The sequence below is a fragment of the Artibeus jamaicensis genome, unplaced genomic scaffold (assembly GCF_021234435.1).
Source record: "Artibeus jamaicensis isolate MK-2021 breed Jamaican fruit bat unplaced genomic scaffold, CSHL_Jam_final contig_519, whole genome shotgun sequence".
Taxonomy (NCBI): Eukaryota; Metazoa; Chordata; class Mammalia; order Chiroptera; family Phyllostomidae; genus Artibeus; species Artibeus jamaicensis.
In genome coordinates this window covers 7,237,360-7,251,791 of record NW_026521871.1, presented here as the reverse complement: position 1 = coordinate 7,251,791, position 14,432 = coordinate 7,237,360, and the positions used below count along the sequence as shown (strand labels likewise).

Here is a 14,432-nt window from a genome sequence, read left to right as displayed (position 1 = left end):
TATTTAGCCCATTTTAATGTGCTTGCTCCCTCTGTTAAATATTAATTGACTATAAAGGTGTGCATTTCTTTCTGGGCTCTCTGTTCTGTTCTTTTGATCTCTGTTTGTTTATATGTCAGTATTAGGCTGTTTTGATTACTATGGCCTTTTAGTAATCAGTAGTGTAATCAGTAGTGTATGATATTCAGTAGTGTAATCTCTCCAACTTTGTTCTTTTTTCGGACTGCTGTTGCTATGTGGGGCCTTGTGTGGGTCCATATAAATTTTTGAAATATTTGTTCTAGTTCTGTGAAATACATCATTGGAATCTTGCGAGAAATTGCATTGAATGTGTAAATTGCTTTGGGTAGTATGAATATTTTAATGATGTTAATTCTTCCTATCCATAAACATAGTACGTGCTTCTACTTATATGTATCTTCTGCAACTTCTGTATTCAGTCTTATAATTTTCTACATACAGGTCTTTTACATCCTTGGTTAGGCTTATTTCTAGGTATTTTATTTTTTTTTGTGAATAAAAATTGTGAATGAGATTACTTTATTAATTTCCCTTTCTGTTAGTACAATATTGGCATATAAAAGTATAGCTGATTTCTGGATATTAATTTGGTATCCTGCTAATTTGTTTATTTTTTTGGACTACAAGATGCACTCCCTACTACCCTGCCACATGCATATTTAGGAGGAATAATGGTTGTTAATGCTGCTTTTGAGTTCTGTTTACATTTACAATGGTGAAATATTATGTTATTTATGTGATGAAATATTTTACCACATTTTTTTCCTATTTTCATCCTGTAAAACCTGGGTGCATCTTATGGTCTGAAAAATATGATAATTAATTTATCAGTTCTAGTAGTGTCTTGGTGTAGTCTTTGGGGTTCTTTATGTATGGTATCATCTGCGAATAAACGTAAGTTTTGCTTCTTCCTTTCCAACTCATATGCCTTTTATTTTTTCTTCTTGTCCTATTGATAAAGCTAGGATGTCCAGTTCTATGTTGTATAAGATAGGTGGAAGTGGACATCCCTGTCTTGTTCCTAATCTTAAGGGGAACACTTGTTATTGCCCAATGAGTATGATGCTGGTATTGGGTTTGTCACATATGGCCTTTATTATGTTTGGGTATGATTTCTGTATTCCCACTTTGCTGAGTTTTTATCATAAATGGGTGCCAGATTTTATCAAAAGCTTTTTCTGCACCTATTGATATAATCATGTGGTATTTGTCTTTCACTTTGTTTATGTGGTGAACCACATTTATTGATTTGCGAATGTTGTAGCAACCTTGCATTACCAGAATAAATCCCATTTGATCATGGTGTATGATCTTTTTGATGCATTGCTATTTTCAGTTTGCTAAATTTTTGTTGAGGTTCTTCACATCTATGTTTATCAGTGATACTGGCCTATAATTTTCTTCCTTTGTTGTGCCTTTATCTGGTTTTGGAATTAGAATAATGCTGGACTCAGAAAATGATTTTGGGAGGCTTCCTTCCTCTTCAATTTTATAAACTAGTTTGAGAAGGAGAAGTGTTAGTTCTTCTTGGAATGTTTGGTAAAATTCACCTGTCAAGCCATCTGGTCCAGGACTTTTGTTTGTCGGGAGATTTTTGATTACTGTTTCAACTTTATTAGCTGTAATCTGTCTATTCAGATTATCTGATTCTTCCTGCTTTATAGTTGGAAGACTGTTTCTAAGAACTTATCCATTTTGTCAAGGTTGTCCAGTTGGTTGGCATATAACTGTTCATAATAATTTCTTACATTCCTTTGTATTTCTTTGGTGTCAGTTGTTATTTCTTCTCTTTCATTTCTGATTTCACTTATTTAGGTCCTTTCTCTCTTTTTCTTGATGAATCTGGTTAAAAGTTTGTCAATCTTGTATATCCTTTCAAAGAACAAGCTCTTGGATTCATTGATCTTTTGTGTCTTGTTTTTAGACTCTATTTCCTTTATTTCTGCTCTGATCTTAGTTATTTCTTTCCTTCTACTCATGCTGGGCTTTGTTGTTGTTCCTTTTCAAGTTTGTTTAAGTGAGAAGTTAGATTTTTTATTTGAGGTTGTTTTTTTTTTTTGCTTTCAAGATAGGTCTGCAATGCTATGAATTCCCCTCTTAGGATTGTTTTCCAAGTGTCCCATAGATTTTGGACTGTTGTGTCCTCATTTTCATTTCTTGCAAGGTATCCTTTGAATTCCTCCTTGATCTCATTGTTGACCCATTCATTGTTTAATAATATGTTATTTAGCTTTCATGTCTTTGTATATTTTTCAGTGTTCTTCTTATGGTTGATTTTTGGTTTCATTCCATAGTGGTGAGAAAAGATGTTTGACTTGATATCAATCTTCTTAAATGTATTGAGACTTGTTTTGTGTCTTAGCATGTGGTCTATCATAGAAAAAGTTCCATATGCCCTCAAAAAGTATGTATATTCTGTTACTTTGGGGTGCAATTCTCTGAAGATATCAATTACATCCATTTTATCTAGTGTGTTGTTTAAGGTTGCAGTCTCCTTGTTGATATTTTGCCTAGAGATCTATCCACTGAAGTGAAGGGGGTGTTAAAAGCCCCAACTATGACTTTATTTCTGTTGTTCCCTCCTTTTATGTCCATCAAGATTTGCTTCACATGTTTAGGTCCTTCTATGTTGGGTGCATGAATGTTTACTAAGGTTATATCCTCTTGTTGGATTGTTCTCTTTATCATTATGTAGTGTCCTTCTTTGTCTCTTACTATAGCCTTGGTTTTAGAGTCTATTTGCAGATATAAGTACTGCTACCCCAGCTTTTTTTCTATTTCATTAGCATGAAATATCTTTTTCTGACCCTTTAGTTTTAGACTGTGTGTATCTTTCAATCTAAGATGGATCTCTTGGAGGCAGCAGATATAAGGAGATAGCAGATACATGGGTCTTGTTTTCTTATCTATTCATCTAACTCCTGTCTTTTGGTTGGAGCATTTAAGCTATTTACATTGAAGGTGATTATTGATGGACATGTATGTAGTACCATCTTATTGTTAGACTGTGTTCTTCTGTTTGTTTTTTTTTTCTCTCTTTTTCTATTTCTTCTCCTTGAAGCAAGTTTAACATTTGTTGCAGTATTAGTTTGGTGTTAACAACCTCCTTCAGCTTTTTCTTGTCTGGGAAGTTCCTTATGTCTCCCTTGATTTTAAATGATAGGTTACCCTTATAGGTAACTACCTGCTTTTCTTTTGTGGCTGTTATGATTCGCTCCTTGTCTTGAAACCTTGTCATTTTAATTATGATGTGTCTTGGTGTAGGCCCCTTTCATTCCAACTTGTTTGAGACTCTATGAGCTTCCTGGATTTGTGAAACTTTTTCCTTCATCAGATTAAGGAAGTTAGTTTGTGGTCATTATTTCTTCAAAAAGGTTCTCAATCCCTTGCTCACTTTCTTGTCCTTCTGGTATTCCCATGATGAGGATGTTGTTATCCTTCATGTTGTCCAAGATGTTTCTTAAGCTCCCTTCATTTTTTAAAATTCTTTTTCATTTTGCTGCTCTGCCTGGTTGTTTTTTTTTACCCCGTCTTCCAAAACATTGATTCAATCCTCTGCTTCACCTAACCTCCTGTTTATTACTTCCAGTGTATTATTTATCTCAGATATTGCTTGTTTTATTTCTCACTGATCCTTTTTTATGATTTCTATGTCTTTTTCATGCTGTTGAGCATCCTTATAATCACTGCCCTAATATCTTGCTATCTGACAAAATTGCTTACTTCCATTTCATCTAGTTCTTCTGGGAAATTCTCGTTTCATTTGGGGTCTGTTTCTTTGTCTTGCCATTGACCACTTTTTGTATTTTTTGCCTTAGATGTGAAACTAATCAGCTGTTGATCTAATTGATCTGCAATCAGCAGTCAGACTTAAGCACCATTAGGTGGAGCACAGTAATTGCTGGGGGTGGGGCTATTGCTTCCCATCAGGCTGATACCATTCAGACAGGAGTGCTCTGCTTGAGAGAGATAGCTCCTGAAGTATGGGGAATGACTCAGCACATAGATCATGGAGTCTGTTCCCTCAGTTCCCTCTCCAGAGCCACCAAAGCCAGATTCTCCTCAAGTGTCTCTAGTACACTTTATCCTCCCTTTGCTGGTGCCCATGGTAAGTGGCTGCAAATGAAATTTTGCACTTTGGCCCTTTAAAAGGATCTCTGCATTCTCTCCCTGGCCAATAGAACCCGTTCCTCCTCACAGCTAGATGTTATCTGGGTTGCTTTCCAGGTCTGGTGCTGTGTCTGGGGAGTGAGCTTGGGGTTGAGACCCCGCACTTCTTAGGGGGAAGCCTCTGGTTGCTGACATATCCCTCCAGCATTTCAAGTGTCAGCTGTGGGAGTCCAGCCAGCTCTCTCAAGTCTCCACCATATTCCTTATCAGTCACATTGTGCTGAAATATTTTATTCTGTCTGTCTGTGGTTGTAAGGCTTCTCTCCAGGTAGTGTTCAGTTGGTTATTCATGCTGATTTCTCTGCAATTTAGTTGTAATTCCAGATTGGTCCTGAGAGATTAGTAACTTTCACTTCTTCCTCTGTCATCTTGGATCTGTCAGCTCTTTATTCTGCATGGTTGAATCTGCTTGTAAGCTCTCTATTGAATGCTTCAGTTTACTTATTGTACTTTTCAGTTCTAAAATCCATTAGATTTTTTTGAGGTTTCTATTTCTGTTTGAACTTCTCATTTTGATCATGCATTGCTTTATAAAATGTATTTAGCTTTCTGTCTCTGTATTCATGAATTTCCCTAAATGTCTTTAAGAGAAATATTCTGAATTCTTTGTCTAACAGTTCATAAATCTCTACTTATTTAAGATCAGTTATCAGAGGTTTGTTACTTTCCTTTGTTGGTGTCACAGTTACGTGATTTTTTTCAAAGATTTTTATTTATTTATCTTTAGAGGGGAAGGGAAGGAGAGAGGGAGAGAAACATCAATGTATGGTTGCCTTTTGTGGGTCCCCTGCTGGGAACTGGCCTGCAACCCAGGTATGTGCCCTGACTGGGAATCGAACCGTGATTGTCTGGTCCGCAGGCCCACGCTCAATCCGCTGAGCTACAACAGCCAGGGCTCTTACGTGATTTTTTTCTGAGCTAACGTATTACTTATCTATGCATACGTTATATACTGTTTGAAGTCTCAGGGGTTACACAACAGGCATAAAATCTCCCAAACTATACCAAACTATTATATTGTAAAACTGGTTTTCCTTAAGCCATTTAAAAAAAATCTGACAACAATGATCAGTCATTCTTTGTTCTCCAAATATGTCCCACTTCCCACCTCCATGCTGTTCCTCCTGCTTGCAGTGCATGGCTTCCCATTTCTACCTGTTGGAATCTCACAGTTCTTCAGAGTCCTTGCTAAATGCACTATCTTTCATGCAGCCTTTCCTTATGCTGAAATCAGAAGGATTTCCTTCCCTCTCACAGTACCAATAGCACCTTCCATCTCTACTGTGCTTCCTATAATTGTTTTTATGCCCTTTCTGATTTTCAAATAATTATAATCTCCTACCTAGAAGACTTTAAACATTTTCATGTGAGAGAAATAAAAAGCATGAATTTTATTCATTTTTATACCAACACAGTACTTAACCAAGTGCTTTATACACAGCCTAGGCACATGATTAATATTCGCTGAATTGAAGTTAATATTTTAAGCAACATTCATGTGACACTTACAATTTTGCGCTTGATCATAAAGAGTGGAATTTTTGCATGTAGAGGGGTTGAGGACAGTTCTTTATGGACCGTTGATAAGTACAATCTTCTTTTGATATTCCCTAAATCAGTAATTCTGAAAAAAGAGAAAAGAAGAAAGATTTCCATCAATGTAATAACCACATCTTTGGAAAATGTTCAAAATGATATAATTTATCACATAGGTTTTTTCCAACAGGAAGATCAAACACAGAATTTAAGAACTGCCCTTTTTCTTTCAAGAAATAATAAAACTTCTTCCTTAAATTCAAAGTGCTCACAAGCTTAAATGTATAAATTCACTTAATATGCTAATTTATTTCAGTAGTTGATACTAGATTTCCAGTGTTCCAGCCTAGGAAAAAATTCAATTTGTATGAACTGAGAATCTGCTAGACTTTAATAACCATGCTTGTTCCAGTCCTTTAAGCATGTATTATCTTGGGACATACTGTCACCTACTAAGTAGGAAAACATTATTTGTTTCTTTCCCTAAAAATGCACGTGTCATTTTATATAGGCTGCTAGTCTGCTTAGAGACAGATGCAAAACAGACTGTCAGTCTCACTTCCTAAGCACATATCTTGGAGCTAGAATTATACACAAGTTTACTGCTATCAGGTCAACCTGCAGTGATACCAAGGACACTGAATTTGAACATCTTTAATAGATTAGACCACAGCCATGATCACAAAGATTAGGTTTGCTTCAAATTGATAGAGGCTCATTTTTATGTTCTGCTTCCTTTAGGTCTCAGAGGTAACAGAGCAGGCTTAAAATCTCCAAACCTGTCTCAGGCTGCTATATCGTAGAACTGATGTCTCTTGAGAGACTATCTTTTATTAGACGATAGTTATTCTGTCCCCATTTTTAGCAAAAATATTTGTCTACATGTACCAACTGCTAATTTTCTACAATTAGCAACCCCCAAGAATACAACATTTTATTCAAATACACTGCTACCAATATTTATAGTGCAATTAACTTTTAAAAATCAACATAGCCTTTTCTATAGTTCTTTCTTGCTCCCCCACTCACTTTTCTAATCATTTTATTTCTTTCCTCTACAATACTCTACATGTTTTTTTTCTGTAGAAAGCTATCATTGAACAATGTTAAGAATAAGTATAGTAAAAATTAAATGAGATAAATTCAGAGTATGCCTATAAAGCTAACAATTCTACTGTATCTGTAATATATGGTGCCACAAATTCATTTAAAAAGCAATAAATTCTGTCTGGCCAGGTGGTTCAGTTGGTTGGAGCATCATCTCATACACCAGAAAGGCGTGAATTCAATTCCCAGTCAGGGCATGTATCAATGATCAGGGCAAATGATCAGTGTTTGTCTTTCTCCCTCCCTTCCTCTCTCCTTTCCTTCCTCCCTCCATTCCTTCTTCTTTCCTTCCCTTCTTCCCTCCTTCTGTAAAATTAATAAAAACATATCCTTGGGAAATGATTTAAAAATTAATAAAAATAAAAAGCAATATATTCTTTTAATTCTAGTTAGAGGTAGATTTAAAACGTAAAAATGTTAACACTACTGTAGTTTTATGCTTGGATGTATAAGTAAATGTATCACAATTTGGCTCCACAGCAGTGTGCTCTAAGTGGGATGAGCACATGGAGAAGGTGCTACACAGCCATTCACTGAAGTGCAGGAGGAAAATAAAACTGTCTTTCATTTCACCCTTTAAAAATGTTATTTCTGTTCACTTTCATTAATTAGTAGTACAGCAATATATTTACATATTTTTGAAATAAATAAACGTTGTTATATGGTTAGTGTGCTCAAACATTTTACCAGTAGAGTACAGGATCAAATATTTTTGGAAAGCATTGTCAGAAGTAATGCTGTTAGGTCTCTGTAAGATTCTCTGATTAGGAGACAGAAGAAAAGACTGTATAAGTAAGAATCTGCAAAGAGAAAGGGGAAATAAAATTCCCTTGCATCAAACAAAAGGTTTGGTTGCATCAACCAAAAACTCTATTGAGACAAGTTTTATTAAAGGTTTGCTTTACTTGTAGGAGTAAGACCATGTAACTTTTATTTGAATTAGTTAAGGATCTAACTCCAAGTTGAGAAATATTTGAGTATACTATCACTTTCTCCATATATGGAACAATAAAAACACTTATTCATTCATTCCTTCATCCATTCACATGTTCAGCAAATACTCACTGGACCCACTGAACCAAGCAATCACCTGGGAATACACTGGCAAATATAATAGCAAAAAAGTCAAGGTTGTTAACATCCAAGAGCTTCTATTCTTAGTGGAAAAGGCAGGTGAAAAAGTATGAAGAAACAAAACAAATGTATCATAAATGCAATAAAGAAAATAAGTAAAAGAATGAACTAGAAAATAATCAATAAATTACCCACTTAGACAGGACAGTCAGCAGGGGTAGCACCTAAAAGGTAAGGGAGGGACATAAAGCAGAAAGGGCAGGCAGGAGCTGAATTGTGCAGGGTCTTTATGTCAAGGTTTATATATTTATTGTTCAAATTAAGAAAATATTAGACTTCATATTCTACACTGCATGATGAATGGATATAATAGAAATAGTTATGATCTCTTTTATTTCTTTAGGTAAAATTTGAGTAACAAATGCACAGATTTTCAGTGTACAATCTCATGTGTTTTGATAAATATATACACACATGCAATCACCACTCCAATCAAAATATGAAATATTTCCATTATCCTAGGAAGTTGTCTTCTAGCTCCTTCTAGTCAATCCTCACTCCTGATTTCCATCATCATGGATAAGTTTCATCTGTTCTTGAACTTCTTATATATGGAATGGCACAGAATATATTCTTTTGTGACTGGTTTCTTTCACTGCTAACATTATGTTTTTGAATTTTATCCCAAAACATAATGTAGCATGTAATAGGACAAAGGCCCCTTTTTCGGGCCCTCTTTGCCAGAGCTAGGTAGAGCCCATAAAACATGACTGACCCTAATTATTTTATGAGTCTCTATCCTCAGGACTAGAAAATTGCTGGACGCACCCTGAGGGCACAGAGGCTCCACAAACTTACAAAACAGAACACACCAGACCACAACAACTGGACTGGACCCTGCACCCCCAAAAAACATCAAAAAATGTTGCAGCCTATACAAGACCAACTGAAATATCCTGTTCTACAACCATCTTGACATCTAATAAAATCTCAAAGCCCAGACCTCTCAGAGTTGATGCTGGTACATGTCTCAGCACCTATCCCTTTCCCTCCCTTGGGAAAGTAAAAATAAAATCTTTACTCTGCAGTTTCTTCTCTTTGTGAATTCTTTCACAGCTCACGTCACCAACCATCATAACAGCATGAACCAATAGTTTTATATTTATTTATTTTTCAATAGTTTTTTTAATTGTTGGATTTTTTTAAAGATTTTATTTATTTATCTTTAGAGGGGAAAGGAAGGAGAGAGGGAGAGAAACATCAATGTATGGTTGCCTTTTGTGCATCCCCTGCTGGGAAGTGGCCTGCAGGGAACCGATCTGCAACCCAGGCATGTGCCCCGACTGGGAATCCAACCTCCATTGTCTGGTTCGCAGACCCATGCTCAATCCACTGAGCTACACCAGCCAGGGCTAATTGCTGGATCTTAAATGTCTATATAACAATTCATTTTTTATCTATTTTCCTATTGATGTACATTTGTTTCCAGTCCTGATTGCTTAAGAAAACCTGTAAGAAAATTCTTGTAGAATCCTGTTACTGACGTGTATTTATTTTCTTGATAATTAGGAACAGGATTACTGGGTCATTGGGGAAGATATATGTATATCTTTATAGAAACAGTTCTCCAAAGTGGTTACAGTGATTATAAATCCTCACCAACTTTTGGTGCTATCAGACTTCATCACTGGGTAAGCCTAGTGGGTAAGAAATGAGTATCATTATGATTTTATCTGCATTTATCTTATGAATAAAGAAATTGAACACTTTTACATGTATTTACTGGTATATCCTGTGAAGAATCTGTTAAGTTTTTTATTGGGTTGTTTTCTTATTATAATCGTATGAGTTCTTCTTCATATTTTTGACATATTAACATATATGTCCTTTGTCATGTATATGTGTTGCAAGTATTTTCTTGCCTATTATATTAACAGTACCTTTTTTAACCTATATGGAAATAATTTCTAACTTAGGGAAAAGTACCAAGAATAGTACACAGAAACTTATATATGCTTTATCTAGATTAGTTTATTGCTTAATGATGTCTTTTGATTCGCAGTTTTTAATTTTCATGAAGTTTACTTTATCTTTTTTTTTTAACTTTTTAAGTATATTGATTATGCTATTACAGTTGTCCCACTGTTTTCTCCCCTTTATCCACCTCCACCCTGCATCCACTCTCCCTCCAGCACTCTGCCCCTTAGTTCATGTCCATGGGTCATACATGTAAGTTCTTTGGCTTCTCCATTTCTTATACTTTTCTTAATTTCCCCCTGTCTATTTTATACCTACCAATTATGATTATTATTCTTTGTATCTTTTCCCCCATTCTCCCTCTTCTCCCTTCCTGCTGATAACCCTTCATTTGATCTCCATTTCTGTGATTCTGTTCCTGTTCTAGTTTTTTTTTTTAGGTTGTTGTTGACAGTTGTGAGTTTGTTGTCATTTTACTGTTCATAGTTTTGATCTCCTTTTTCTTAGATAAGTCCCTTTAACATTTTGTATAATAAGGGATTGATGATGAACTCCTTTAACTTGACCTTATCTGGGAAGCAGTTTATCTGTCCTTCCATTTTAAATGATAGCTTTGCTGGGAGAGTAATCTTGGAGTGGGTTAAATAGTTCTTTCTGGCCCATTCTTGTCTATACAGTTTCTTTTGAGAAATCAGTGACAGTCTCATGGGAACTCCTTTGTAAGTAACTCTCTGCTTTTCTCTTGCTGCTTTTAAGATTCTCTCTTTATCTTTCATTTTGGGTAATTTTATCATGATGTGTCTTGTTGTGTTCCTCCTTGGGTCCAACTTCTTTGGGACTTTCTGGGCTTCCTGGACTTGTAAGTCTATTTCCTTCGCCAGATTGGGGAAGTTTTCCCCCATTATTTTTCAAATAAGTTTTCAATTTCTTGTTCTTCCTTTTCTCCTCTGGCACCCCTATAATTTGGATGTTGGGATATTCAAAGTTGTCCCAGAGGTTCCTAAGCCTCTCCTCATTTTTTTGAATTCTTGTTTCTTCATTCTGTTCCAGTCAAATGTTTATTTCTTCCTTTTGTTCCACACCATTGATTTGAGTCCCAGTTGCCTTCTCTTCCCTGTTGGTTCCTTGTATATTTTTCTTTATTTTGCTTTGCATAGCCTTCACTTCTTTTTGTATTTTGCATCCGATACTGAATTACTTATGTGAGCATCCTGATTATCAATGTTATGAACTCTGCATCTAATAGGTTGGGTATCTTTTTATTGCTTAGTTCTTTTTCTGGAGTTTTGATCTGTTCTTTTATTTGGGCCATACTTCTTTGTGTCAACCAACCTGTTACATTGTAGAAAGTGGAGCTTCAGGTATTTGCCAGGGTGAGGCAAGCCACTTTTTTTGTGTTGTGGCACTTTATGTGGGGAAGGAGTTAGAGTGGGAACAATGCCACTCGCTCAGCCCATCCCCTACCATCAGTAACTTTCCCCAGTACCCACAGGCGAATTGCTCCTTTCTGGTGCTGATTCCAAGGTGGGTGGGTTCCGCCTATGGACTCTCCTCTGAGACTGAGAGTTTCTTCTGCCACCACAACCCCTGCAGAATTTTACAGGAAGTGGTTTTGGGGCTTTATTTCCCCATGCTAGAATCCCAGGTTGTGCTGTATGTCTCCCTCCTCAGTTTTTTTCCTGGTTTATCTGCTTGCAAATATGGGGCTGCCCGATCTACCAGCCACTGCCTTGCCCTCCCAGTCTGCCAACTGCTGCCTTGCTGCATGTCCTCTCCTCTCAGGCTGCCCATCTCTTCCCCTCCTGCCTGTCTGGATGTTTCTCCTTTAAGTCTTTAGTTGTCAGACTTCCATACAGTTTGATTTTCTGGCAGTTCTGGTTGTTTTTTCTTTTTAAATTGGATGTTGTCCTTCTTTTGGTTGCCTGAGGTAGTGAAGTATGTCTGCCTACACCTCTATCTTTGCCATAAGTCCCACATTATCATTATTTATATGTCCTAAAAAATCCTTGCTTAGCCAAAAGTTTCAAAAATACTTTACTATGTTTCTTTATAGTTTTAGATTTTACACTTAGTCTGTGATCCACCTCTAATTAATTTCTGTGTATTGTGTGAGGTAGTTGTGGGTATGGGTCTATTTCTTTCTGTATGTTTATCCAGTATTCTCAGCACCATTTTTTCCTCATTGAAATGCATTGGGTACTTCGTTGAAAAGCAATTAACTATACATATATATGTGTGGATCTATTTCTGGAATGTATTGATTCATTTGTTTTATTTATCCATTTGTCCATTCTTACAGCAATGTCACATTGCTCTTTGATTACTATAGATTTATAGTAAATCTTCAAACTAGTTGAAGAAAATTCTTCAATTGGTTATGTCAAGGTGTGTTTGGTCCTGGCTTTTCCATGTAGATATTAATATCCACTTATTTTCTATTTAAGAAGTTGTTGAGAGTTTAACTTGAATTGAGGTGAATCTATAGTTCAATTTGGGAAGAACAATATTGAGTCTCCCAATCAAACTATATGATATACCTCTCTATTTAGTCTTTGTTTAATTTCTTTCTTTCACAATGTTTTACAGTTTTCAATTTACAACTTGCAAAACTTTTGTAAATTTATTCCTAAGTATTTAGTTTTCTGACATGATGAAAAAGAACTTGAAAGTACCAGCCAAATGCTACTAGTATACAGAAATACCATTGATTTTTGTATATATACCTCATTTCATGTGACCTTTCTTAATTCACTCCTGAATGCTAGTAAGTTGTTTTGTAGGTTCATAAAGATTATCTACATAAATCATCATGTTTTCAGTAAATAAAGACTTTTACATAGCTTTTCCCAATCTTTATACCTTTTCTTTCTTTTTCTCACATTACTACATCAGCTAGGACCTCTAGCATATACTCAATAGAAGTGGGAGGATACAAACCCTTGCCTTGTTCCTGATAATAGGGGGAAAGTGTTCAGGATGTTTCCACTGAATATGATATTAGATGAAAGCTTCCTTTATCAGATTGGTGATATTCTCTTCTATTTCTACTTATTTTTTCTTATTTTTAAGACATGAAAGGGTATGATACTTTGTCAAATGATTTTTCTGCACTAATTGAGGTGATCCTATTTTTTTCTCTTTTATTCTGTCCATATATTAAATAATTGTGGTTTTTTTCATATGTGAAGTCAGACTTGTATTCTGGACATAAATTTCAATTGTGCTAGCTTTATGTTGAGGATTTTTACACCCATGTTCATGGGAGACATTGGTCTGTAATTTTTTTGTACAATCTATGTCAGGGTTTGACAACAGGATTAAGCTGGTCCTGTAAAGTGATATGGAAAGTGTTTATTCCTCCTCTATTCTCTGAAAATTTGTTTAAAATGGTGGTAATTATTCTGAAATTGTTAACAGAATTCATTAAATCTGAAGTTTTGTGGGAAGATTTTGGTTATATTCAATTCTTTAATAAATTATGGGGCTATTCAAATTTCTATTTTTTGTTGTTTAAGTTTTGGTAAATTGTGATTTTCATTTAAAGTTGTTAGTTTATTGCCATAAAATCATTTCTATTTTCCCCTTCATTATCTTTTTAATATCATAGAATATGTAGGGCTATCCTCTCTCTTATTCCTGTTTTTTTGCAACTTCTCTTTTTATTAATCAATCCTATTATGGTTTATCAAATTTATCTTTTTAAAGAAACAACTTTTGGCTTTGTAAAATTTCTCTATTCTGCCCTGGCTGGTGTGGCTCGGTGGATTGAGTGCTGGCCTGTGAACCAAAGGGTCACTGGTTCAACTCCCAGTCAGGGCACATGCCTGGGTTGTAGGTCAGGTCCCCAGTAGGGGGTGCTCGAGAGGCAACCACACAATGTTATCTCTCTCCTTCTCTTTGTTTCTCCGTTCCCTTCTCTAAAAGTAAATAAATAAAATCTTTAAAATGTCTATTCTTTATTTTAAATTTCACTGATTCCTAATTTTATTTTTATTATTTCTTTCCATCTATGTACTTTGAGTATAACTTGTCCTACCCTGCCTCCCCCCAGTTTAGTAGGATGAAGTTAGGTCTTTAATTTTAAAACTTTCTCTTAAAACTATAAGCTTTTCTCTAAGCATTGTTACCTGCATCCCACGAATTCTAATATGTTATATTTTCATTCGGTTTGAAATATTTTTTAATTTCCCATATGATTCCTTCTTTGGATCTTGGGTTACTTAGAAGTGTTCTGTTTAATTTCCAAACAGTACAGTCTTTTCTATATATTGCATTGCTATTGATTTTTCCACTGTGGTCAGAGAACATACTCGTAAAAATTTCCTCTTTAAAAAACAATGTTAAAACAGACTGTATGATTCAGCATATGACTGGTGAGTGGTTTATATGAACTTAAATTTCTTTTATGCTAACATTTTAAAACATTAAAATCTATTTCCCCTTAAATTTACTCAAACTTATCTATCATCTATTGATGTATCATCTATAGATAGGATGGGCGATTTAGCCCATTATATTTCTGGACAATTTAGTATCTGTATTACAAT

General features: G+C 35.3%; 1 protein-coding gene across 4 annotated transcripts in view; it reads right to left on the bottom strand.

Moving 5' to 3' along the window:
• Positions 1 to 14,432, bottom strand: part of CFAP20DC (CFAP20 domain containing) — a 242,894-nt gene that overhangs the window by 154,515 nt on the left and 73,947 nt on the right. For all 4 annotated transcript variants that reach the window (XM_037137429.2, XM_037137431.2, XM_037137430.2 and 1 more), the window contains exon 5: positions 5,701 to 5,815. In XM_037137429.2, coding sequence (XP_036993324.2) covers positions 5,701 to 5,815 — 115 coding nt within the window. The remainder of the gene's footprint in view (positions 1 to 5,700; positions 5,816 to 14,432) is intronic.